Below are 27,345 nucleotides of genomic sequence, written 5' to 3' on the forward strand. Positions count from 1 at the left end.
CATCTCTATGGAAATTTGTAGGCATCGACTCATCTTTGCACATAGTTGGCATTTAATAACTGTTGAATGAATGGGTATTTGGGCCTTTACATCATTGCTTGAGCTCAGGAAGATTGTCTAGCCCAAGTTGTACCCAGTGTATTCATTCCTGAGTAATTTAACAAGAAAAACTGTCTTCCAAAGATACTGACATGCTTTCCTTAGATTTTCACAGTTAATTATCTCTGATATATGTGTGTATGTATTTGTGCGCACGTGCCTGTTTTCATCCCCATTTCTAAATCCTGATCTTATGATAAATGTGCCTTGTGTTCCCCCAGCAACTATTTTCCAGCACCATTTTCCTGCAGCCATCGATTCCTTTCAGGATGCTGTGAAGTGCTTATCAGAGTTCGCCTGCAACGCTGCTTTCCCTGACACAAGCATGGAAGCGATTCGGCTCATCCGCTTCTGTGGCAAATACGTCTCTGAGAGGCCTCGGGTTCGTTTTTCCCCACCTTACTCAGATGGGCAGTGAAGGGAAAAGGTCATGAAGCAGAAATTCTTGCTCCTAACAAAGAGCTTTCCAGCTGCTCTTTTAGAAATGTATGTTTACCCTAAATTAGGCGTTTATTTCAAAATGCTGCCATGGCAGGGAGTTAGGCCTTTTCATTATCTGGTATATGTGAAATTCTGTATTTTATTCATACTGAACCTATGGTATTCTACAAATTGTTTTTGCAAAAGTTACTTGTATTTTAGCTTTTGTATTTTGGCAAAGCTCAAGAAGCTAGACCTTTCTATTTGAAAGAAAACAAACCTCCCTTTTAGGAAATGGCATTATGTCTTTGTAATGTGCCTGAGAAATCATATTTAAAAATCACCTTTTGTTTTCTCCTGAAAATCATGGGGTTTTTTTTTGATGTGTCTCATCTTTCTAAAGAGGCCTATTTGGTTTAAATGACAGAGTCCCAAAACACTGAAATAGGCTGAAAACAAGTCCGTCTAAACTATGATGTCCTGTGTAGATCTCTACTTCAGTATCCTTTACAGAAAGAGCTGTAAACCTCTAAGGTGAGATGTCTCATCCCTTACAACAGCTCACTAAGATGTGATGATAATGGGATCCAATGTTGGTTGAGCACTTAGTACTTGTTGGGCACCACTCTAGATATTTTCTGTATGTTGATTCATTTAGTCCCCATGTCAGACCTATGAGACGTAATTATATCCCATTGTACAGGAGAGTTAACCAAAGCACAGAGAGAAATTGCCTAACATTAGATAACAAGAGTTGCTAAAGAAATTTCAGTACCACTTCAAGAGTGGTTACAGAGCAGAGGAGTCAAAATCCCAGAAATAGGGCAGAGAGTAGGGCTATACATGCAGACTGTAGAGACTGCCAGGTCCTAGCTGCATGACCTTGAGCAGCTTACTGAAGCTCTTGATGCCTCACTTAATTCATCTATAACCCAGGACCATTGTTTCTACCTGCCACTTGGAATCCTTGTGAGAATTGTTAATCCATGAAAAGAACTTTTAACAGTGCTTGGCCCATAGCAAGCACTCAGTCAATAGTAGCTGCGGATGTTATTTTAAGTAATATGTATTACAGTAACATTCCAGAAAGACCTAAGATAATGAATTATCCTGGATATTTTGTCAATACCATTGACCTTTAGAGCTCTTCTTAGTATAATACCTCCCACCCCCAGGACTCTTGTGATCTGCCCCCTTCAACTTGTTCTAAAACCCGCAGAGGTCCATAGGTTTGTACTGGGAAGCTGCTCATATGCCCTTTGGGACAGATAATGTCTTTGTGCAGTCTGCTCCCACTGTACCCTTGCTGAATGGAGATTTTTGGGAGAGAAAAATGTGTGGGGCCTTAATCGGTATATAGTTCCCTTTCAGTTCCTTCCTTTTGCATGATTAGTTTACACCTGAGATGTGATTTTCATCATAGGTGCTACAAGAATACACAAGTGATGACATGAATGTAGCTCCTGGTGACAGAGTCTGGGTCCGAGGCTGGTTCCCCATCTTATTCGAACTCTCCTGCATCATTAATAGATGCAAGTTAGATGTACGAACAAGGTAACCATGTTCCCGTGTGGTGGCCCCTTACATCACTGAAGTGAACCTCAGTCACTTGCTTACCTGACCCCACTCTTTTCTCTGTTGTTCTCTTCTCCACCATTCTCTCTTCTGTGCCTGACTTTGTTTCCTCCAGGGGACTCACAGTCATGTTTGAGATCATGAAGAGCTATGGCCACACCTTTGAAAAACACTGGTGGCAAGACCTGTTCAGAATTGTGTTTCGGATTTTTGACAATATGAAACTCCCTGAACAACAGTCAGAGGTGGGTGAAAACTACAGCACTGCCCTGGGTATGATGGAGAGGAAAGCCTTTCTGGCCTATATTTGCCTCTAGGGGCTGCGTCATCGTCTACCCAGAGTTCTTAAATACTGAGCAACTTAAGGTTTTTAAAATGGAAACACCTTTCTGATACTCTCCTACCAGTATCAGCTAGTCCTGAGTGACTCTCCCCACGTTCAGAAGAATGAGAGGAAACGCATCTCTGTGGCCTGCCGCTTGGCCCTCAGGCATTGCACCTTCCAGTTCAGCAGGGCTGCTGACTGGTCATTGTAGTTGTTTTGTTCATATCAACCTCTGAGCAGTCAGAAAGTGGAATGTCTCTGCTCCCTTAAGGGTTTTTAATGAAGTTGCATTTGGAGATGATGTTGAATATTAGGCCTTTTTTTTTAAAAGGATGTTTGATGCCTGTAGGTGTTTTTATTTGTCCCTTAGAGGTTCAGGGATAACGAAAGGGTATTCTAGGCTCAAGATTTTTAGATGGAAAAGTATCTTTTTTATTTCTTTTGGGAACAGCATTCCTTCCCTCACCCCAACATAAAAGCAACATATGCTTAATATGGAATATTAGGCAAATACAAAAAAATTATTCCTTTTACCATCCAAAATTAGAGTTAATGTTTTTGCAAATTTTTCTCAGTCTTCTGCATGGTTTAAATATGGTTCAGAGGCCAGGCACAATGACTCATGCCTATAATCCCAGCATTTTGGGAAGGTGAGGTGGGAGGATTACTTGAGGCCAGGAGTTTGAGACCAACTTAGGCAACATAGTGAGACCCAATCTCTTAAATAAATAAATATGGTTGAGGTCATAGTATAGATGGAGTTTTCTAATCTTTTTAAATTTAAATATGTTTTTCCTCATTATAAAACAAATAGAACTACAGAACACAGACAAAAAGAAAGAAAAATGTAAACACCCACAGTTGCAGTTTTTCATAGGCAGCCACTGTTAAGACTTTCATCTGTGTGTCCACCCACACATGTATTTGTGATCCACCTTTTTTCTTCTATGAAAATAGAATTCCAACAAACATATGTAAACTACTTCTTAAACTTAATACATGAGTATTTTTCCATAGCCATAACTTTTCTTCTAGAATGGTTTGTTTGTTTGTTTGTTCCTTTGTTTTGTTTCATTTTTTTGAGGCAGAGTCTTGCTCTGTTGCCCAGGCTGGAGCACAGTGGTGCAATCTCAGCTCACTGCAACCTCCGTCTCCTAAGTTAAGCAATTCTCCTGCCTCAGCCTTCCAAGTAGCTGGGACTACAGGCTCATGCCACCATACCTAGCTAATTTTTGTAATTTAAGTAGAGACAGAATTTCACCATGTTGGCCATGTTGGTCTCAAACTGCTGACCTCAAGTGATCCACCTGCCTCAGCCTCCAAAGTGCAGGGATTACAGGTGTGAGCCACCACACCCAGCCATTCTTCTACAATGTTGTTTTAATAATGGCTACAAAATAGTCTTAGCTGTGGATGTTCCACAGCTCATGAACATTTAGGCTGCTTCCGGTTTTTCTGGACAGCACTGAAATGAACATTTTTTGCAGCTGCGCTTGTATTTGTGGTGGTGTTTTCCTCTTTAAAGACATGTGGCCAGGTTTGGGGCCTGCATATTACTAAGCCTTTTGATATGTACCACTAAGCTGACCTGCAAATATCTCTGTAGCCATTTACACTTCTGTCAACAATGCATGAGAGTTCCTGTTTCTCCATATTCATTCCAGGTCTTCTCATTTTAATTTGTTTTAGTCATTGCTAATCTGATAAGCCAAATGTATCACATTGAAAGAGTGTTTCAAACTGCTAGTGAGGTGGCATATTTTCTCTCATAGGATTGATCATTCTTAAGAGTTGCCTTTTATGAATTCTTCTTTTGTGAATTACTCTTAGCTCATCTACTAGGTTATTCATCTTTCTCCTATTGATTTATGCATTTTTAAATATATAAATAATGTAGCATATGCTTACATGAGTTGCAGATGATTTGCCCACTTTATTATTTTTATTTTCTTTTCATTTTGGAAAAGTTACCTTTTAAGTAACCAAATCTATCCTTTTTTTTTTCCACTTCTGGCTTCCACTTTTGGCATCATTACCATAATTTTATAAATATCCCTGTGTATATCCTCTGTACATATGATTGTGTTAACATTTTTAAGATGTCTTATTGATACATATCACCAAATTGCTTTCTACAACAGTTTTCCCAGGAGTACAAGAGTGCCCATCTCACTGCAAGGAGAATAGCTTTTAAGTGTTATCTTTTTGTTTTCCCAGAAATCTGAGTGGATGACAACAACCTGCAATCACGCACTTTATGCTATTTGTGATGTTTTTACCCAGTTTTATGAAGCTTTGAATGAAGTTCTTCTTTCTGATGTATTTGCACAATTGCAGTGGTGCGTAAAACAAGGTACTCTTTAAGCCTCTAGGCATCATTTTTCTTACATAGTCCTTAATGAGAGGTTAGTTTTTTCAATATTTAAAAGCATGGATGTAGTGCCAAGGAGTACAATGTGTAATTTAGTTGGTGAAATGTGTGTGTTTTAATTACAATATAAAAACAGTCCCCCCCAAGTCAGTTCATAAAGCATTTCCTAAAGATGGGATATAGTTATTTTTACATTCTACAAGATGTACCTTCATGTATTATACTGTTCTTTTTACTTTTGTATGTTTGAAATTTTCTCTAGTAAAATGTTTTTAAAATGTACTGTTTCAGTCAAGATCAACAGCTTCATCAAGAGACATTTTTCATTTGAGTAGTTGTGTGTTTATTTTAGAGTTTGTCAGGAAAAATACCCAGCTGGCACATTAGACCTGGATTCCGTAGATAATTTTGGCTTAGGGCAAGGCCAAATCAGTTACACTTTTGAAAAAGTGACTTAATTTTAAAATAAATGACAAAATATTTGATATTGTTCAAATGGCAAAAATTGGAAATGTAGTGTATGAGTGACTAAATTTTTGAAAACCTGGTCTAGTATTTTCTCTCTTCTATTACCATTTTTCATACATGAGCCACTTAAAGTAGCAAAATGTTGACCTTCTTTCTTTAGCAATAAAACTATGATAAACAATTTTATCTCTTCAAAAAAATTTTAATGAAAATTTTAATACTGTCTGTAGCATGGCTTCATTAATTAAAAGCCTAGAAACTCACCAGTTGCTGTCTCCAACTCACAATATACAGTATTTGAGACCTGGTTGGCATCAAAATAGCAGTAGAAGTTTAATGATAGATACTGCTTTATTTTACAGATAATGAACAGTTGGCGCGATCAGGTACAAATTGCTTAGAAAACTTAGTAATATCCAATGGAGAGAAATTCAGTCCTGAAGTCTGGGATGAAACCTGCAACTGTATGTTGGATATTTTCAAAACAACCATCCCACATGTGTAAGTGTTCATGCAGTTGTTCCTGTTTATCTCCGTGTGCATTGGATGTCTTAAAGCTCGTGATTGCCTTTCACATTGATTATTTTTTTTCTGTTTCTTTTTCTTAAGTTTGCTGACATGGAGACCTGTAGGAATGGAGGAAGATTCATCAGAAAAGCATTTGGTAGGATTTGGGGTTCTTCTTTGGTTGTCTTTTCTTTGTTCTATCTTAGTAAAAGATCAGTAAGCCTGTATAGTTTGTACTTTTTTTTAATGGGAAGTGAGTAAAAAAGTTATAAGATCTAAAAATAATATATGTTCATAATATATTTTTTAGAAAGTCCAGAAAAGCATTAAGCAAGTAAGTAACCTCGCCAAGTAAAAAGCAGTTTACATTTCTAGCTGCCACTTTGTGTGACTGTGCCTGCCTAGGAAAGCCAGCCACATTTGAAATGAGGGATCATTTAGCATATAACAACATGTAAGCGTTTTTCCATATTTTAAACTATTCTTTAAGAGCAGCCTTTTCAGTGGCTGCATAGTATTATAATTTCTTTACTTCTCCCTTACCAGACTCTCAGGTTAGTTCTAGGATTTCAACATTGTAAACAGTGCTTTGGTGTAACTGTGCTTGTTTGTTGCCCTCCTAAATTAATAGTGCTTTCCTCTTCACCAAAGAAGTGGTAGTTCTTACTTTTTGTGTGAGTCCACATAAAGAAGTTCTAATTCAAATCTCACTTTTAAATACTTTGGTTTACAGAGAGGAGTTGAATTATTAACTTTTATTCCTAAATGACTCTAAGACCATTAGATTTTAAAAAGCATTTGGGATACAGCAACTGTCGTCTGCTGTTAAGTTTTTTATTTTTTTATTTTATTTTATTTTTGTCGAGACAGTCTCTCTGTCCCCAGGCTGGAGTGCAGCCGCCCAGTCTCAGCTCACTGCAACCTCTGCCTCCTGGGTTCAAGCGATTCTCATGCCTCAGCCTCCTGCCAAGTAGCTGGGATTCCAGGTGCCCGCCACCACGCCCAGCTAATTTTTGTATTTTTAGCAGAGATGGGGTTTCACCATGTTGACCAGGCTGGTCTTGAACTCCTGACCTCAGGTGATCCGCCTGCCTTGACCTCCCAAAGTTCCGGGATTACAGGCATGAGCCACCATGCCTGGCCTGCTGTCAACTTTTTAAAAAACTAGTTACTGCACTAGTAATTTATCTTTGAACTTGATCGCATAAAAAATTTGTCACTCTTATTGTTAAATCCTAATATGTAGAGAAATGTCCTCTTGGTTGAAATAGGAAAATATGAAATTTTACTGGGAGGAGAAGTAATTTAAATTCTTAATCTCTCCATTGCAGCCTGTGAGGCATGTTACATTAAGCATGTGGTATAATTTTATTTTGAGCTCAGCAAGGCACTTGAATACAGGCTGACCAGCCATATTAAAACAGGCATGTCTCTGCCCAAATTATGATGAAGAAAAGTGAGCATTGTGTTTCCCTCTGGTTTATGTTTAGGATGTGGATCTGGACCGCCAGTCTTTAAGCAGCATAGATAAAAATCCCTCTGAGAGAGGCCAGAGCCAGCTCTCTAACCCAACAGATGACAGCTGGAAGGGCAGACCATATGCAAGTAAGGCCACTTTTTAATTTGTTTTAAATAAATAACATGTTTATGTGATTCATATATTCAGAAGACACAAAAGGATAAAAACATGAAAAGCCACCTTCTGCCCTATGCGTCAGTCTGCCAGTTCTCTGCAGCAGCCAAGGTTACCTGTTTCTCTGTACCTTTCCAGAGTCATTTTATCCATATGCAGGCAAGTACATACACATATACATTCACATACATACATAGTACATATGAATTTTCTCCTTTTACAAATTATGGCATAGTATGCCTTATTCTTTTTTCAGTTAATATATTTTAGAGATCATTCAAAATCGATACATAAGGAGCTTTCACATTCTTTTATACTGTTGTCTATTATTCCAGTTTGTAGACATGCTTTTATTGCTTGAGTTGCTCTTAACCTACATTTACATTATTTCTTTTTTTTTTTTTTTTTTTTTTTGAGACGGAGTCTCGCTCTGTCACCCAGGCTGGAGTGCGGTGGCCGGATCCCTGCTCACTGCAAGCTCCGCCTCCCGGGTTTACGCCATTCTCCTGGCTCAGCCTCCCGAGTAGCTGGGACTACAGGCGCTCGCCACCTCGCCCGGCTAGTTTTTTGTACTTTTTAGTAGAGACGGGGTTTCACCATGTTAGCCAGGATGGTCTCGATCTCCTGACCTCGTGATCCGCCCGTCTTGGCCTCCCAAAGTGCTGGGATTACAGGCTTGAGCCACCGCGCCCGGCCCATTTACATTATTTCTAATCTTTTGCTGTTAGGAGCGATACTGCATTGAATAACCCAATACGTATGTCATTTGTGAATTTATGTAATAAATTCCTAAAAATGTACTGGAGTCAGTGGATAAGTGAATTTGCCATTTTTAAATATTTCCACATTGCTATCTATTAAATTTGTAGCTGTTTACATGATCTTTTTAGATGAAATACAACTTTGGACTAATTTTAACTTGGAATTTTCAAATTATGAGTCAAATTGAATAGTTTTTCATACGTTAAAGCACCACTTCTGTTTTCTTCTCTATGGACTCCATAATCGTTGCTCACTTTCTGTTGATTGTTGGCCCCTTTTTTATTGGTTTGGAGGAGCTCTTGTGTACTAGAAACCCTTTTTCTGATATAAGTTTCTAATTATTTTTGCCAAATTGTCTCTTAATGTTGCTTATGGTGTGTTTTACTATCATTTAAAAAAATTAGTTTAACAGCTGTAGGTACCAGGCACTGTACTGTGTGTTTCATGTGTATTGTTTTATGTAATCCTCATACTAGCCTTTGAAGAGGTACTGTCTTACATTTGAGGCAACTGGGGCTTAGACAGATGATAGAACTTGACAACATGTAGTCGAGTGGGGATTCAGACACATTTTGGCAGCCTGAGGAATGGGAACTTGTGAAGGTTGTTCTGGTCCTTTGAAAGTTGTGTGCCCTATTGTTTGCCTTTATAGCAGTCCCACCCTGTCCTCAACATGCTAGGCTGTAGCTGTTAACATTGAAGCTAACTTCTGAAGCAGCACATTTGACCAAAACAGTGTGCGGTCACCATTTTCTTTAGAAGGAATAAAAGTAGTCATCCTTGAAATTCATTAAAGAGGTACCACGTTGGCACTGGCATGCTGTCTCTCGCTAACTGCTGCAGCCAGCTTCTCTCCAATGCCCAGTGATAGAATGATATCTTTTCCTTTTTCTTTTTCTTTTTTTTTTTTTGGAGACAGGGTCATACTCTATCTCCCAAGCTGGAGTACACTGGTGCAGTCATAGCTCATTGCAGCCTTGAACTCCTGGGCTCAAGCAATCCTCCTGCCTCGGTCACCTGAGTAGCTGGGACTATAGGCGTGTGCCACCACACCCGGCTAATTATTTTATTTTTTTAGAGATGGAGTCTCACTTTGTTGCCCAGGCTGGTCTTGAATTCTTGGACTCAAGCCATCCTCCTGCCTTGGCCTCCCAAAGTGTGGGGATTACATGCATGAGCCACCATGCCCAGCCTCTTTTTCTTCAGGAGCTCCAGTTAAAGTAGTTTCTGTGTGGAGGCCAAGTGTACATTTCTTTCAATAAAAGAAGCACTCAGTGCAGCGAGTGTCTACACTCTGAGAAGTACCTAGGACTCAAGCCACCTCCCATTTCCCCAGGGAACAGTGCCTTTACTGCTCCCAGTCTCCCAGTTCAGCCGTAAGCTCAGGCAGACAAAATATTTGCACTATTATCATTTCCTTCTTTTTATTTTTGGTCCAAAATGCTTTAATTGACTTGGCATAAGTTGAATGTACATCTGCTAGAACTCCACTGTATTTAAAAAATAAATAAATAAAACATTCAACATGGAGAATTGTTACATGTTGGGCTGGGCGCGGTGGCTCACACCTGTAATCCCAGCACTCTGGGATGCCAAGGCGTGTGGATCACCTGAGGTCGGGAGTTGGAGACCAGCCTGACCAACATGGAGAAACCCCGTCTCTACTAAAAATACAAAATTAGCCAAGCGTGGTGGCACATGCCTGTAATCCCAGCTACTCGGGAGGCTGAGGCAGGAGAGTTGCTTCAAACCAGGAGACGGAGGTTGCGGTGAGCCGAGGTCGTGCCATTGCACTCCAGCCTGGGCAACTAGAGCGGAACTCTGTCTCAAAAAAAAGAATTGTTACATGTTTTTATAATTTCACAACTGGCCAGATACAGTGGCTCACACCTATAATCCCAGCACTTTGGGAGACCAAGACCAATGGATTGCTTGAGCCCAGGATTTCAAGACCAGCCTGGCCAACATAGTGAGATGCCATCTCTATGACAACATGGTGAGATGCCATCTCTATGACAAAAAAAAAAATTTTTTTTAATGAAATGAAAAAATAATTTCATAGCCACTTTTAAAAACTTGAAGATGACTCAACCTCCTTGTTTTCTATCATTGAAATATTTAATGTTTTCAACATTCTGATTTTATAACAATAAGTTGGGAAAGGAAATCTCTGCTGTTCCTGTAGTCAAACCAGTGAACACTTACGATGTATTTGACATGGGCCACCCTTGGGCCATCAGGGATTGAGAACACAAAGAGAATGTTAGTTAGTCTACTCAGTAAGCAGAAATCACACTGCTAATTTGAACAGGGAAAATTCAATATAAAGAATTGTTGGGGCTGGGCGTGGTGGCTCACACCTGCAATCCTAACACTTTGGGAGGCTGAGGCAGGCAGATCATGAGGTCAGGAGTTCAAGACCAGCCTGGCCAACATAGTGAAACCCCATCTCTACTAAAAGTACAAAAAAAGTTAGCTGGATGTGGGCCGGGCGCGGTGGCTCACGCCTGTAATCCTAGCACTTTGGGAGGCTGAGGTGGGTGGATCATGAGGTCATGAGATCCAGACCATCCTGGCTAAGACGGTGAAACCCCGTCTCTACTAAAAATACAAAAAAATTAGCCGGGTGTGGTGGTGGGCGCCTGTAGTCCCAACTACTCGGGAGGCTGAGGCAGGACAATGGTGTGAACCCGGCAGGTGGAGCTTGCAATGAGCTGAGATTGCGCCACTGCACTCCAGCCTGGGCGACAGAGTGAGACTCCTTCTCAAAAGAAAAAAAAATATATTAGCCAGGTGTGGTGGCAGGCGCCTGTAGTCCCAGCTACTTGGGAGGCTGAGGCAGGAGAATCACTTGAAACTGGAGGAGCCAAGATTGTGCCACTGCACTCTCACTGGGCGACACAGCGAGACTCTGTCTCAAAAAAAAAAAAAAAAAAAAAAAATTGTAGGCCGGGCACAGTGGCTCACGCCTATAATCCCAGCAGTTTGGGAGGCCGAGGCAGGCAGATTACCTGAGGTCAGGAGTTTGAGACCAGCCTGGCTAAGATGGCGAAACCCCTTCTCTACTAAAATTACAAAAAACTAGCTGACACAGTGGCACGCATCTGTAATCCCAGCTACTAGCTACTCAGGAGGCTGAGGCAGGAGAATCGCTTGAACACAGGAGGCAGAGGTTGCAGTAAGCCGAGATCATGCTACTGCATTCCAGCCTGGGTTGACAGAGTGAGACTCCGTCTCAAAAAAAAAAAAAAAATAAAAAATTGATAACTATTCAAAAGTTGTTAACCACTAAAAGGAACAAAAGACCACTCTTACTCTTAAGGGATACAGAAGTAGAAAATGCAGAAAGCAGCAAACCTAGCACTTTGGGAGGCCGAGGCAGGCAGACCGCTTGATGTTGTGGCGCAGGAGTTCAAGACCAGCCTGGGCAACATGAGGAAATCCCATCTGTATTTAAAAGGCTTCTGGGCCGGGCGCGGTGGCTCAAGCCTGTAATCCCAGCACTTTGGGAGGCCGAGGCGGGCGGATCACAAGGTCAGGAGATCGAGACCACAGTGAAACCCCGTCTCTACTAAAAATACAAAAAATTAGCCGGGCGCGGTGGCGGGCGCCTGTAGTCCCAGCTACTCAGGAGGCTGAGGCAGGAGAATGGCGGGAACCCGGGAGGCGGAGCTTGCAGTGAGCCGAGATCGCGCCACTGCACTCCAGCCTGGGCAACAGCGTGAGACTCCGTCTCAAAAAAAAAAAAAAGGCTTCTGGCCTCTTCAGAGAGGCTGGCTATTGCAGGAACCTGAAACTTCCTATGGTTAGGGCATAGTCCAATGGTGGTCTTTAGGAGTAGCCCACTGGGTAGCAGAGAAACTTGCTGGAGGACACAGAACCTGCATAGCTCACTTTCTTCAGGTCTTTGCTCATCACATTTTCTTTTCTTTTTTTTTTTTTTTTTTTTTATTTTGAGAGAGAGTCTTGCTCTATCGCCCAGGCTGGAGTGCAGTAGCGAGATCTCGGCTCGCTGCAAGCTCTGCCTCCCGGGTTCACACCATTCTCCTGCCTCAGCCTCTCGAGTGGTTGGGACTACAGGCACCTGCCACCACGCGTGGCTAATTTTTTTGTATTTTTAGTAAAGACGGGGTTTCACCATGTTATCCAGGATGGTCTTGATCTCCTGACCTTGTGATCTGCCTGCCTCATCCTCCCAAAGTGCTGAGATTACAGGCGTGAGCATCCATGCCCAGCCTCGGATATCACATTTTCATAGAGATTTTCCTGACTAGTTTGCTTAAACTTGCAATCCTACCCTGACACTTTATATCCCTGTCTCTACCTATCATCAATATTTGACATACAATATCTTATCCTTAAAATATTTCATTTATTGTCTGTCAACACCATGGGAGCAGAGATTTTTTTTGTCCAGTTTATTCATTGCTGTGCCACAACATTAAGAATTGTGCCTTGACTGGGTGCACTGGCTCATGCTGTAATCCCAGCACTTCGGGAGGCTGAAGTGGGAGGATCACTTGAAGCCAGGAGTTCAAGAACAGCCTGGACAACATAGTGAGACCCCATGTCTTAATAAATCCCTCCTTGTACGTAGTAGGAGCTCAGTGGATATTTCTTCAATATTGGCTGAATCATTATTAGGGTTAATCTTTATCATCTAACATAGATCAGAAACTGTTTGCCAGCCTCCTCATCAAGTGTGTGGTGCAGTTGGAATTGATACAGACCATTGACAACATTGTGTTCTACCCTGCAACGAGCAAAAAGGAGGATGCAGAGCACATGGTTGCGGCCCAGGTAAGAACAGGAGGCCTCGGGAAGAGCATCCCTGTCCATAGGGAGGTTGCTTTGATGTAGTGTTGTGCAGGAGCCAGCTCATACTGGCTTTCCAGAGCCCGTTATGCTCATCTCTTTCCAACCTCACATTCAGTGATGGCATGTTGATGCTTAAAATTGGCCTTAATGGGAGTTATTTACATCAGAAAAAAACAGCAAAGACTAAACATCAGGGCTTCATTTTTTTAAAGTATATACCCCATACCCCAGAGAGTGGGTGTATCAACATACCACTGCTCAGATGCCACCTCACTAGTGTTAGTTATCACAGGAACTAGTCCCCATAATTGATACAGGGTTTAATCACAAATAAGTGAGAAGGAAAAATATATATAAAGATCCCAGTTTTTCCTTCAAAAATTTCATTTTTTGTTTTGTATATGCAACTTTCTACATATGAGATTCTTCTTTTGTTGTTGTTGTTGTTGTTTTGCTTTTTTGGTGAGACAAAGTCTCACTCTGTCACCCAGGCTGGAGTGCAGTGGTGCAATCACAGGTCACTGGGGCTTCAACCTCCCAGGCTCAGGTGATTCTGCCATCTCAGCCTCTTAAGTAGCTGGGACTACAGGCACATGCTGCCATGCCTAGTTAATTTTTTACATTTTTTTGTAGAGATGGGGTTTTGCCATGTTGCCCAGCCTGGTCTCAAACTCTTGGACTCAAGTGATCTGCCCACCTCAGCCTCCCAAAGTGTTGGGATTGCAGGCATGCACCACCATGCCCAGCCTACATATCAGATTCTTGAAAACATAGAGAATTGAGTGTCCAAAAGTTGGACAGTAATCCTACACCATGGGTTACAAATGTCAGTGCTTCAGGGGCTAGCAGATCCCGTGAGAGTGAGTGAGTAAGTAAAGCGAGTGAGGCAGGCTGAGTAGGGACTGCGGTAAACCAGAAATCTCTAACTCAGTCAAAGCCCCTGCCACCTCTCAGCTGTAGCACCCAGTTACCATCCAAGTGGGTTAAGCTGTGACAGTTTCTAGTGTTTCAAGAGTAGCCAAAATCAAGATTTTTTTTCATAGAGGAAGTCATGTTTTAAATAGTAGCAAAAAATAATGTAAATTTTATTACTGCTGGAAATAAACAGCAGTGAGTGTCCTTTTTGATTTTTAAATTTTAGTCAACTTGTTCAATAAAGTTTCCTAGCATTTCATACATGTTTCAAAAATGCATTCCTGGGCCGGGCACGGTGGCTCACACTTGTAATCCCACCACTTTGGGAGGCCGATGCAGGCAGATCACAAGGTTGAGTTTGAGATCAGTCTGACCAACATGGTGAAACCCCATCTCTACTAAAAATACAAAAATTAGCCGGGCGTGGTAGCAGGCACCTGTAATCCCAGCTACTCAGGAGGCTGAAGCAGGAGAATCACTTCAACCCAGGAGGCAGAGGTTGCAGTGAGCCAAGATTGAGCCACTGCACTCCAGCCTGGGTGGCAGAGAGAGACTGTCTCAAAAAAAGCATTCCTGTAATGAAATAATTGGAGACACACACACTCCTGTTTATGTAATGGAGGCAGCACTGATGAAACTGAAACTTTGGCCAGCCAAACCTGGCATCATGGAACAGCTCAGTGTGTTCCTTCACCAGCCCGTGAGCAGAGTCTAAATGGAAATGTTTCAGGGTGTTGGGGAATAAAGTGTGTCTTATAGAGAGGATGACTTTGGGAGAGGATGACTGCCATTGTCTGCAATCACAGTGCCAGAGCATTCCATCTTCTTCACTAGCTCTTCTATCCTCTGTCCTGTCCTCTAGCAAGACACGCTGGATGCAGATATCCACATAGAGACGGAGGATCAGGGCATGTATAAGTACATGTCTTCCCAGCACCTCTTCAAGCTGTTGGACTGTTTGCAGGAATCCCATTCATTCTCAAAGGCCTTCAACTCCAATTATGAGCAGCGGACTGTCCTGTGGCGAGCAGGTAAGGCCACACAGCAGATAAAATAGATGGCCACACTGGTCACCATACCAAAACATCATAGTGTTTGGAAAATGCGCAAAATTTTAAACATAGCTATAATAACTTAACATATTTTCATGCTTGAGGGAGAGAGAAGGGAAATATTGGATAGGTTTCATCCCAGTACATGGTAGATTCTCAGTACGTATTTGATGAAAAGACAAATTGAGGCCGGGTGCGGTAGTTCACGCCTGTAATACCAACACTTTGGGAGGCTGAGGCAGGCAGATCACTTGAGGCCAGGAGTTCGAGACCAGCCTGGCGAAACCCCATCTCTACTAAAAATATAAAAATTAGCCAGGCATGGTGGTGCATACCCGTAATCCCAGCTACTTGGGAGGCTGAGGCAGGAGAATCACTTGTACCCGGGAGGCAGAAGTTGCAGTGAGCCAATATTACGCCACTGCACTCCAGCCTGGGCAACAGAGCAAGAGTCCATCTCAAAAAAAAAAAAAAGACAAATTGAAAGTTGGAGAATTGAATTGATTTAACAAGTCAAGAAATTTTATGACTGGGTGTGGTGGCTCACGCCTATAATCCCAGCACTCTGGGAGGCTGAGGCAGGCGGATCACTTGAGCCCAGGAGTTCAAGACCAGCCTGGGCAACATAGCAAAACCCCATCTCTACCCAAAAAAAGTATATGAAAATTAGCTGGGCATTGTGGTGCACACCATACTCAGGAGGCTGAGGTGGGAGGATCACTTGAGCCCAGGAGATGGAGGTTGCAGTGAGCCAAGATTGCACACTGCACTGCAGCCTGGGCAGCAGGGGGAGACCCTGTCTCAAGGAAAAAAAAAAATTTACATTAAATTAAAAGTTAAATATGACATAAAAAATGTGGTAGTCTAAGAAAAACAGAAACCATTCATCAATTTTCCAAGCCTTTTAGGGGTTTATTCACTTTCCTACCTCCAAAAGTAAATACATAAACCCTGGAAGTAAATAATATTTTTTTCCGGGGTATTGGTGGGATTCTCATTATTTTGAACTTTGCATACAAGTGATACTTTATATAATTTTTGTATTGTTACCATTACTTTTTGTTGTTGTTGTTGAGACAGAGTCTTACTCTGTTGCTCAGGCTGGAGTACAGTGGTGCAATCTCGGCTCACTGCAGTCTGTACCTCCCAGGTTCAAGCAATTCTCATGCCCCAGCCTTCCAAGTAGTTGGGTTTACAGGCACATGCCACCATGCCCAGCTAATTTTTATATTTTTAGTAGAAACAGGGTTTCAGCATGTTGGCCTGGCTGGTCTTGAACTCCTGACCTCAAGTAATCCACCCATCTCAGCCTCCCAGAATTCTAGGATTACAGGCGTGAGCTACTGCACCTGGCCTGGTTACCATTACTTTTTGTCCCCAAATATTTATTTTAACCCACAATTAAAGAATGTCATTTTTCTCTACAGCCTTAAAATATCCAGCTGTTTTATGTCTTTGCCTATAATAAGGTTTTGCTGGTGAGGGTGGTTTGCATATCTCTAAAGCTGATTGGTACTACTTTGTTTTTAAGAATGTGTTTTTATTTTTTTGTTTATTTATATTTTTTTAGGGGGGAGATGGAGTCTCACTCTGTCACCAGGCTGGAGTGCAGTGGCGCGATCTTGGCTCACTACAACCTCTGCCTCCTGGGTTCAAGCAGTTCTCCTGCCCCAACCTCCCGAGTAGCTGGAACTACAGGCACGTGCTACCATGCCCAACTAATTTTTGTATTTTTAGTAGAGATGGGGTTTCACCATGTTGGCCAACATGGTCTCGCTCTCTTGACCTCGTGATCCACCCGCCTCGGCCTCCCAAAGTGCTGGGATTACAGGCGTGAGCCGCCATGCCCAGCCTAGAATTCTTAAGAGCTGTTACATTTGAGAAGCCAAAACCAATGGCTTCACCAGCCAATAAGCAAAGTCTAAATGGAGAGCAGGCCAGGCAAGGTGGTTCATACCTGTAATCCCAGCACTTTGGAAGGCTGAGGTGGGTGGATCACTTGAGGTCAGGGGTTTGAGACAACATGGCGAAACCTCGTCTCTACAAAAAAACACAAAAATTAGTGAGGCATGGTGGCGTGCACTTGTAGTCCCAGCTAGGCAGGAGGCTGAGGCAGGAGGGTAACTTGAGCCTGGGAGGTCGAGGTTGCAGTGAGCCTAGATTGTGTGCTGCACTCCAGCCTGGGTGACAGAGTGAGACTCTGTCTCAAAATAAAATAAAATACCAATAAATAAATGGAGAACAGTACAGGGCATTGAAAAATGAAGTTCTAGGCCGGGCACGGTGGCTCAAGCCTGTAATCCCAGCACTTTGGGAGGCCGAGACGGGCGGATCACGAGGTCAGGAGATCGAGACCATCCTGGCTAACACAGTGAAACCCCGTCTCTACTAAAAATACAAAAAACTTAGCCGGGCAAGGTGGCAGGCGCCTGTAGTCCCAGCTACTCGGGAGGCTGAGGCAGGAGAATGGCGTAAACCCGGGAGGCGGAGCTTGCAGTGAGCTGAGATCCGGCCACTGCACTCCAGCCTGGGTGACAGAGCGAGACTCCGTCTCAAAAAAAAAAAAAAAAAAAAAAGAGAAATGAAGTTCTTATACAGAGGATGACTTTTGGAGAGTCGTAACTGCCTTCATTTGGTATCACAATCGATCTGTATTAAGAATATATATAAAATGTTTCAGGCCAGGCTCAGTGGCTCATTTCTGTAATCCCATCCCTTTGGAAAGCTAAGACAGGAAGATTGCTTGAGTCCAGGAATTTGAAACCAGCCAGGGCTACATAGTAAAACCCTGTCTGTACAAACTCTAAAAAATTGGCTGGGCGTGGTGGCTCACATAATCCCAGCACTTTGGGAGGCCAAGGCAGGCAGATCACCTGAGGTCAGGAATTTGAGACCAGCCTGACCAACATGGAGAAACCCTGTCTCTACTAAAAATACAAAAATTAGCCCGGTGTGGTGGTGGGCGCCTGTAATCCCAGCTAATCAGGAGGCTGAGGCAGGAGAATCGCTTGAACCTGGGAGGCGGAGGTTGTGGTGAGCTGAGATCGCGCCATTGCACTGCAGCCTGGGCAACAAGAGTGAAACTCCATTAAATAAATAAATAAATAAATAAATAAGCCAGGCATGGTGGCACACATCTATGGTCCTGGCTACTCAGGAGGCTGAGGCAGGAGGATCATTGAGCCCAAGAATTGGAGGCTGCAGTGAGCTATGATCATGCCACTGCACTCCAGCCAAGGTGACAGAGCGAGACGGTGTCAAGAAAAGAAAAAAAAAAAAAAACAGATGTTTCAATATTTCATGAAGTAACTAGATTTCTAGTTTATACACAGTTATCAGCATTATCTTAGAAATGTACACTAATTATATGAATGTCTGATCTCTAGGTTTTAAGGGCAAGTCTAAACCCAATCTTCTAAAACAAGAAACCAGCAGCCTGGCCTGTTGTTTGAGGATCCTGTTTCGAATGTATGTTGATGAGAACCGCAGGGATTCCTGGGAAGAAATACAGCAGAGACTTTTAACGTAAGAAAAATAGTTTCTGATTAGATTTCTATCTGCCATATACAAAATGTGTCACAGCAATACTGTGGATTGAAAAGAGTGGGAGAAAAATATATGCTGACACTCTGACAAATTATTTTCCTTTTTATTTTTTCTATTTGGTGACTCTCCCACTTCACTTTTAATGCCCTGAAGAGGGCAGAGCCTTATCTGTTTCACTGATAAGTCCTTGCTTGAGCCCAGGAGTTGAAGGGTGCTGGGAGCTACGCATAGAAACATGGACAGTGAAAACTGCTTCTAGCAGTGAGCAGGCTAGATGGAAGTCCTGACTCTGGCTGGAGCCTTGTGGTCTTAGGCAGGTTACTATCCCTCTTGGGACCAGGTCCTCTTTAGAACTGTTGTCAGCAATAACATCCCATCATTCCGTCTTTCCAAGAAGAATGTAATTTAAATCATGTAATAGGATGTGCCTACAAAATTATCCAGAAATGCACCAATGGGGAGAGAGTGGAATACTGATGAGGAAGCCCCAGCCAGAAAAGTAGGTCTTTGCCAACCAGCTTCCTGGGCATCAGCAGGATTCTGATGCCTGAGCTTTCTTTTTCTCCTGCAACGTTTAAAAACAGTAACACACAGTGCTGGCAAATGTGTGGTGAGAATGCACTCTCCTGCATAGCTCGTTGGAGTGTACAATGGCATGATCTTTCTGGAAAGTAGGTGGGATACCAGGAGCCCTAAAGTGTTCATTCTCTGTGACTCAGTCATTCCACTGTTACAGAATCTGCTTCAGAAAATATTTTAGAAATAGGAACCAGGAATAACACACAGAATATTCACTGAAGATTTATCAGGAGAAAAAATTTTAAGCAGCTCAACTAAGTTATGATATGTCCTAAATTACGATATTATGAAATATCCCCATTAAAAATGAATTTTTTTTTTTTGAGATGGAGTCTCGCTCTGTTGCCCAGGCTGGAGTGCAGTGGCACAGTCTTGGCTTACTGCAACCTCCGCCTCCTGGTTTCAAGCAATTCTCCTGCCCCAGCCTCCTGAGTAGCTGGAACTGCAGGCATGCGCCACCACACCCAGCTAATTTTTATATTTGTAGTAGAGATGGGGTTTCACCATGTTGGCCAGGATGGTCTCACTCTCTTGACCTCGTGATCCACCCACCTCGGCCTCCCAAAGTGCTGGGATTACAGGCATGAACCACCGTGCCCGGCCTAAAAGTGAATTTTTTTTTTTTTTTTTTTTTGAGATGGAGTCTCGCTCTGTCACCCAGGCTGGAGTGCAATGGTGTGATCTTGGCTCACTGCAACCTCCGTCTCCCAGGTACAAGCGATTCTTCTGCTTCAGCCTCCCGAGTAGCTGGGACTACAGGCGTGCACCATCACACCTGGCTAATTTTTGTATTTTTAGTAGAGACGAAGTTTCACCATATTGGCCAGGCTGGTCTTGAACTCCTGACCTCGTGATCCCCCCACCTTGGCCTCCCAAAGTGCAGGGATTACAGGTGTGAGCCACTGCGCCTGGCCTAAAAGTGAAATTTTTAAGAAATAATTTTACTTAATGTGCGAACTTGTTCATAATACAATAAATTTTACTCCCAAAAAGAAGCTGCAAAAGTGTTTTTACTCGCAATTTTCAGCAACTGGGGCGTTTTACTTGTTTTTTAGAGTCAGGGTCTCGCTATGTTGCCCAGGCTGGTCTTGAACTCCTGGGCTTATGAGCTCTTCCTGCCTCAGCCTCCTGAGTAGCTGGGACTACAGGTGAGCAATTTTTCTTTTGAAATCTTAGCAGAAAAAAAAAAAACTGGAAGGAAATCTGCCAAAATATTGTCATATATCCCTTAGAATGATGTAACTTTTTTCTTCTTTATAATTTCTTCTTTTATAATTTTTTACACTTATCAGTTACCTTACAATGAGAATAAATAACAAGTCATATAGTGAAAAGAGAATTAATTAACTAAAGGAGGCACTAATGGCTTATTTCAACTTAAGCCCAAAAGAGAAATACCTACAGTCTTATAAAGTTTCTGTAAAGGAGATATGTAAGGCCAGGTGCGGTGGCTCACTCCTGTAATCTCAGCACTTTGGGAGGCCAAGCCAGGCGGATCACAAGGTCAGGAGTTTCAGACCAGCCTGGCCAACATGGCCCTGTCTCTACTAAAATTACAAAAATTAGCCAGGCGTAGTGGCGGGTGCCTGTAATCCCAGCTACTCGGGAGGCTGAGACAGGAGAATCACTTGAACCTAGCAGGCGGAGGTTGCAAAGAGCCAAGATTGTGCCATTGCACTCCAGCCTGGGCAACAAGAGCAAGACTCTGTCTCAAAATAAAAAAAAGAGATATGTAAATGTCAAGTTTTTGGCATAACATGATTTAAAAAAAAAAAAAAGCAATTAAATGTGATTGTGAGGAGAGAAAGGCAGTTATATAATTGTGAGTAATAAGCTCCTATGCTACAGACGTTGATTGAGCTCAGCCCTAGGCATGTGCCAGGACTGAGCCAAGTTATCACTTAACATATTTATTTCATGTAATCCTCACAACATTCCCTTGAGTTTGAACTCTTTTTTTTTTTTTTTGAGACAGTCTCACTCTGTCGGCCAGGGTGGAGTACAGTGGTATGATCTCAGTTTACTGCAACCTCCAACTCCCGAGTTCAAGCGATTCTCGTGCCTCAGCCATCTGAGTAGCTGGGATTACAGATATGCACCACCACTCCCAACTAATTTTTCTATTTTTAGTAGAGATGGGGTTTTGCTACATTGGCCAGACTGGTCTCGAACTCCTGGCTTCAAGTGATCTGCCTGCGTTGGCCTCCCAGAGTACTGGGATTATAGGCATGAGCCACTGCACCCGGCCAATTTTTTATCTCCATTTTATAGCTGAAGAAACTAAGGCTCAGTGATTTGCCCCAGATAGCACAGCCAGAGTGGGTGCTCAATGGTTACTGCAGTGGCTGAGCTCAGAGGCTCAAGCTTACATCTATAATCCCAGCACTTTGGGACATCAAGGCAGGCAGATTGCTCAGCCCAGGAGTTCAAGACCAGCCTGAGCAACATGGTGAAACCCCATCTCTCCTAAAAATCAAAAAAGCCAGGAGTGGTGGCGCAAGCATGTAGTCTTAGCTGCTTGGGAGGCCGAGGTAGGAGGATCAGCTTGAGCCCGAGGAGGTCAAGGCTACAGTGAATCATGGTCACACCACTGCACTCCAGCTTGGGTGGCAGAGCAAGACCCTGTCTCAAAAAAAAAAAGTAATTAAAAAAACATGTTAAAAGAATTTAAAAAATAGCACAAGAATGAATAGTTCTCCCCTGAATGTGAGATGTTAATCAATTGTTTGATATGCCCTCACCTCTCTAATTCTTCTAGTGTTTGCAGTGAAGCTCTTGCCTATTTCATCACCGTGAATTCTGAAAGCCATCGGGAGGCCTGGACAAGTCTCCTGTTGTTACTTCTAACCAAAACTCTCAAAATAAATGATGAAAAGGTATGAACAAGTAAACTCTTGACATTTCCACTAGGACATAAAGTTTGGGTTGGCTTTTCATTCAAGAGTTTGCAGTAACTGTTTTCTCAGTTCTCCCAAGGATGGTTACATGACTAGCACCATTCTAGATGCATTGGAGAGAAATTAATTCATTACAGAAAATGGGTGCCACAGGATATTAGGGCTTTTTCCCTGGAAGAACCCTAGTTGAAAAGGCTGAAATTTAGACCTCATGTGTTGCTGTTAGGAATGGTATGGTGATTTTCAGTGCAGGAAGAGGGTTAAGATTGTGAAGTACTGGTTTTGACCTAGGAACCTGCTTTACAAAATAAAAGAGCTGTTGACTTTTGGCAACAGGACTATCCAAATTTAATTAAAGTTAAATATAACTGAAAGAAGCTTTAATTTGCAAGGTTTTCTTTCAACTTTTTTTTTTTTTTTTGAGACAGTCTTGCTTTGTCAAACAGGCCGGAATGCAGTGGCGTGATCTAGCTCACTGCAACCTCTGCCTCCCAGGCTCAAGCCATCCTCCCACCTCAGCCTCCTGAGTAGCTGGGACCACAGACACATGCCACCACGCCCGGCTAAGTTTTTGTATTTTTGGTAGAGACGGGTTTTCACCATTTTGCCCAGGCTGGTCTCAAATTCCTGAGCTCAAGCGATCCACCTGCCTCGGCCTCCCCAGGTGCTGGGATTACAGACGTGAGTCACTGCGCCCGGCCCCAACTTTCTAATAGCAAGCAAAGCACCAATATTGTAATAAGTTTCAGGGTGAGATTAACACTTCTGAAAAACTGGTGGCCCCCAGAAAAACTGTCTAATTTTATCTGTTTCTCTCCCACCTCAAGTTCAAAGCACATGCTTCAATGTACTACCCCTACTTGTGTGAAATTATGCAGTTTGACTTGATCCCCGAGCTCCGAGCAGTTCTGCGGAAGTTCTTCCTACGGATAGGTGTTGTGTATAAGATATGGATTCCAGAAGAGCCATCACAGGTACCAGCAGCACTGTCACCAGTGTGGTAGCCCTGGCCGCCCCGGCCACTGCTGCAGCTCTGCAGAATGTTCAGCATGCCATCTCTGACTGGCACATCTCGTGAAGGGTCATAGAAACAAGGAGTTGGCATCTTGGATCTCAGAATGACCTGGATACGGATGGCCTCTACGCTGCTCCATCACAGTCCCCAACTAAGGCTTATGGTATTTCATTAAACCGTTGCATACCCAGTTAGCACAGTAGGTGGGGAGTCTGCTTCATCTCTATCATTCCATTTTTCTGATTAAACTGTCAAATCTGTCATTGCATATGCCATCATTTTCTAGCAAAATCCCATGATTGGCCATAAACGTTTCGTAAGAAGTCACTCTCCTTGAAAATACTGAACATAGCTGTATAGGTTTGTGATTATTAGAGAGTATGTTAATAAAACTTCTTGTAACGGCTGCCACCTAAAATATGCTGGGTTTTCTGTTGTTGTTTTGAGTGTGTTAGAGAAATTTGAGTGTTTTTGTCAGTTATGAGTCAGCCATAATTAGATTAGTTTAGGGACAGGTTGGGATTAGAGAAGAGTTTTTTGTGTGTGTGTTTTGTTAATGTCTGAGTGATTTTAAAAGTATTTTACAAAAAGATATTGAAAATTTGGTTGAAGTTTAGTAATTAAGTTAGAATTAAGAGTTTTGCGAGGTTAAAAAAATGTGCCTCGTGGATCTCCCTGTTTTAGTAACATGGGGACAAAAAGTCTACAGGAAAAAGTGAACAATTTAATGAAGATGATTATTAGCCTTCCTTGAAGTATTTGTGGATGGGTGTTAAATTAAAATTTCCAGAATACACTGTCCATCTCACACACTCTGAAATCTAATATATGAAGTAGTAATGAAAATGAAGTAGTAATTTAACCAGAGTTCATTTATCCTTGAATAAACCTTTTTATTTTTACCTCAGAAAAGTGAGTATACTGGCGGTTAGTGTCACTGCTTTGCACAGTCCCCATTAGACCCTCCAGAGAGGGACAGTAACTGTGCATAAGAAGCCGCTCCCATGAGCCTCCTTGGCCTCATGTCATGGGTGGAACTGGAGCTGTGTCGGGGCCAGCACAGCTGAACTGTGACAATGGCAGGAGGTAGCATGTGCCCAGCACTTCCATTAATCTGAGCCTAGGAGTTGAATTCTTCGGCAAAGTTAGATTCTGAGGTCCTTATTATGTTAATGATGGTGCAATACTCTCACCTGCAGTAGAACTGAGTTCTGATGTAGCTTGTGTAAAAGCGGGCAGTACACAAGTACGACCCGAACCTGCGAACAGTATACATGGATGCTCACCCATGAGAAGGAGCACACACGCCTCATTCTCTGCCCTCACCCACTGCTCACCTAGAGCATCGCTGAGCGTTAGACAAAGTGTTACACGGAGTGATTAAAACATTCAGACGTCTACCTACGCTCTTTAGTCCTGTAAATTGGGTTGTATTGATGTCAACTCTGGTGCCTTAGAAGTTAGTAGTTTGGGAACCTATCTGTAAAATTGGATGTTTTTTCTTTGTAGAGAAGGATTTCTGGTGCTTTTGCTTACTAAGAGACCGATATTCTTAAGTTGTTTTCTTGTTTTAATAGCCTTGAGAAATGTTTGGTTTTTGGCCAGCAGAATTCTTATCTACTTTTTTCTTTCCCAAAAAGTGTTTTTTAATTTCTCTACCAAAGAAAAAATGAACAAGTTTAGGTTTTTACATGACGTACATACATTAGATAAAAGGAGCTATATAATTTAGCAGGAAAGGACTACGGGAGAATACTTTATTGTGAGTGGAAAATGTTGGCACATTTGACTGGCTTGCCCTGGAATCCACTGCACTGTGAAACCTACGCTCCCTGGTATCATAGCACGTTGCCACCTCAACAAGTCAGTTGCCTCCATTGATATTTGTACTAAAGGTATACATGGGGAACACGTGTTCATTCATTAAGTTTATCTTGCATGCAGCTATATCCCTGATTGGTTATTTTCCTTTCCTTCTGAGGTTCTCATGTCATTTTCTTCATTGAATGTGACTAAAATCTTTCCGGTGTCTTCCTGCCCTCTCTTTAATTTTGCCTCTTGCAGGGTAGCAGATGTGTCAGTGCATTTTATTACTTGCTGAAGACATTCCGGCTTAAATTTCTTATTAGTTTAGTATTTTAAAAGAATTAATTTTCTGAATGAGGCATTTGAATTGTACCAGCAATGGACTTTTAAAAAACTGGATGTAAAACCATTCAGGGTAATTTTTCTTATCAGCGGACAGTGACGAACAGAGGAAATCCCTTACCTCCAATAATAAGCCATTCAGCCTAAATTCATTTTTATGAGTAAATCTATTCTTTCTCATGGTAAATGTGGCCTGTGCCACTCAAACACTAGTGAAAGGGTATGTACAACTGCAACATCAGGCCAGAACACCATTTATTTATCCGAGTAATGTAGGAGAGTGAAACATTTTCCAAGGCCTTATTTCTTTTTCAGAATGCTTTAAGTGTTGATTATATGTGCTAGGTCTCTCGAGAAGTTTTTATTTGTTACAATACTGCTGCTTTGAGCAATTTTGTTTCTCTTCATTGTCTGTTAGGGAAATCACCAGCTTTGGCATCTTAACAACAAACAGTGGATGGGTAATTTTTATTTCTGATACGCATCTTTAGAGTCAAATATATCTTTTCCTTGTACTCCTTATGTACAACCAAAGAACATACATTATGAAAATTGTATTATAATATCTGGAAACACAACATTTTCCTCTGACAGATGACTTTTGTACAAAATGAGAAAAAAAAAAACCCTGTACTTTTTTTTGTTGTTCTTTTGTGATTAAGGGTATATACATTTAGTAGTCTTTGTTATTAAAGGAACCTGCTGATAAGTACAAGTATGACCATCTCATTCAGATGTTTGTTGTTATGATGCAAATGGATATTGGTTTCAATAGAAGCTGGATCCTTAATACTGCATTTTCCAAATTTTGTTTTAATATTTTTGTTAAAGTAGACATAGCTGAACTCACATGAAATCTTGGAATTTTGTTATCAGCAGCTTTGTAGTTCGGGAAACAAAGAAACCAAAGCTGAGTATTTTAAGGAATGAACATACCTGGAAATCCTTGCTCTCAAAACAAAACAATGTAATCTATCAAAGGTGTTGTTTTACTCAGTGTTCTAATTTTTAAAAAATTTTATCTGCATATTTGCATCAAATATTTATGTGCAAAATGTATGTTTTACCTCCTTAAAATGCCTAAAAGTTAGTTAATAGTTACTTTGGTTTAATCTATACACAATGATTAAGTGCATTTAATATTGGTAATTTAATGAAAACCATTCCTTGCCCAATGGATGTATAAATTTTTGAAAGAATAAGCAGAATTATATAATATGAAATGCTATGTAAAGTTTTCTATGTAAAAATATTATGTATAATACTATTAAAATATCCCATGCTTTGATCAGGTGGTAAATCAATAAAAATTTAAAAAGTATAGCTGTTTCTAATGTAGTAATTTTAAAAACATGTATCAAGCCATAGTTTTGGATCAGTTTATGTCCCTCACCAATCAAAGGGGGAAAATTCCAGTCATGAGAAGATTCTTTTTTTTTTTTTTTTTTTTTTTGAGACGGAGTCTCACGCTGTTGCCCAGGCTGGAGTGCAGTGGCGCGATCTCGGCTCACTGCAAGCTCCGCCTCTTGGGTTCACGCCATTCTCCTGCCTCAGCCTCCTGAGTAGCTAGGACTACAGGCGCCCGCCACCGCGCCCGGCTAATTTTTTGTATTTTTAGTAGAGACGGGGTTTCACTGTGGTCTCGATCTCCTGACCTTGTGATCCGCCCGCCTCGGCCTCCCAAAGTGCTGGGATTACAGGCTTGAGCCACCGCGCCCGGCCGAGAAGATTCTTTATATACTTCTTGAATCTATTAACTTTGTTTGTTGTTGCTAGTTACAAAATTTAATTGTAAGGATCAAGCAGTAGCTATTGGTTGAACAAGTACACACTGACAGCTTTGAAACGTTCAGATGCTAATTTATTTATTTATTTATTTTGGGGACAGGGTCTTGCCCTGTAGCCCAGGCTGAGAGCAGTGGTACAATCACAGCTCACTGCAGCCTTGACCTTCTGGGCTCAAGTAATCCTCCCACCTCAGCTTCCTGATTAGCCGGAACTACAGGGCCAGTAGTGAGACACCTTGCCCGGCTAATTTTTGTATTTTTTTGTAGAGATGGGGTTTCACCATGTTGCCCAGGCTGGTCTTGAATTCCTGACCTCAGCGATCCTCCCATCTTGGCCTCCCAAAGTGCTGAAATTACAGGCGTGAGTACCACGCCAGCTGAGATGCCAATTTTTAAGTCAGTGTGACAAATACTAATCAGATTCTCAT

General features: G+C 41.9%; 1 protein-coding gene across 5 annotated transcripts in view; it reads left to right on the top strand.

Moving 5' to 3' along the window:
* Positions 1–26,451, top strand: part of ARFGEF2 (ADP ribosylation factor guanine nucleotide exchange factor 2) — a 114,394-nt gene extending 87,943 nt beyond the window's left edge. For 4 of the 5 annotated variants that reach the window (XM_015148796.3, XM_015148797.3, XM_077951974.1 and 1 more), the window contains exons 28-39: positions 321–481; positions 1,943–2,073; positions 2,210–2,339; positions 4,637–4,772; positions 5,621–5,759; positions 5,868–5,922; positions 7,256–7,370; positions 12,830–12,960; positions 14,756–14,924; positions 18,332–18,470; positions 21,829–21,946; positions 22,795–26,451. In XM_015148796.3, the coding sequence (XP_015004282.2) occupies positions 321–481; positions 1,943–2,073; positions 2,210–2,339; positions 4,637–4,772; positions 5,621–5,759; positions 5,868–5,922; positions 7,256–7,370; positions 12,830–12,960; positions 14,756–14,924; positions 18,332–18,470; positions 21,829–21,946; positions 22,795–22,971 (1,601 nt within the window). In that variant the 3' untranslated portion in view covers positions 22,972–26,451. The remainder of the gene's footprint in view (positions 1–320; positions 482–1,942; positions 2,074–2,209; positions 2,340–4,636; positions 4,773–5,620; positions 5,760–5,867; positions 5,923–7,255; positions 7,371–12,829; positions 12,961–14,755; positions 14,925–18,331; positions 18,471–21,828; positions 21,947–22,794) is intronic. The other variant, XM_028828499.2, reaches the window with a different exon arrangement.
* The last annotated feature ends 894 nt before the right edge of the window (positions 26,452–27,345 follow it).

The sequence above is a fragment of the Macaca mulatta genome, chromosome 10 (assembly GCF_049350105.2).
Source record: "Macaca mulatta isolate MMU2019108-1 chromosome 10, T2T-MMU8v2.0, whole genome shotgun sequence".
Lineage (NCBI taxonomy): Eukaryota > Metazoa > Chordata > Mammalia > Primates > Cercopithecidae > Macaca > Macaca mulatta.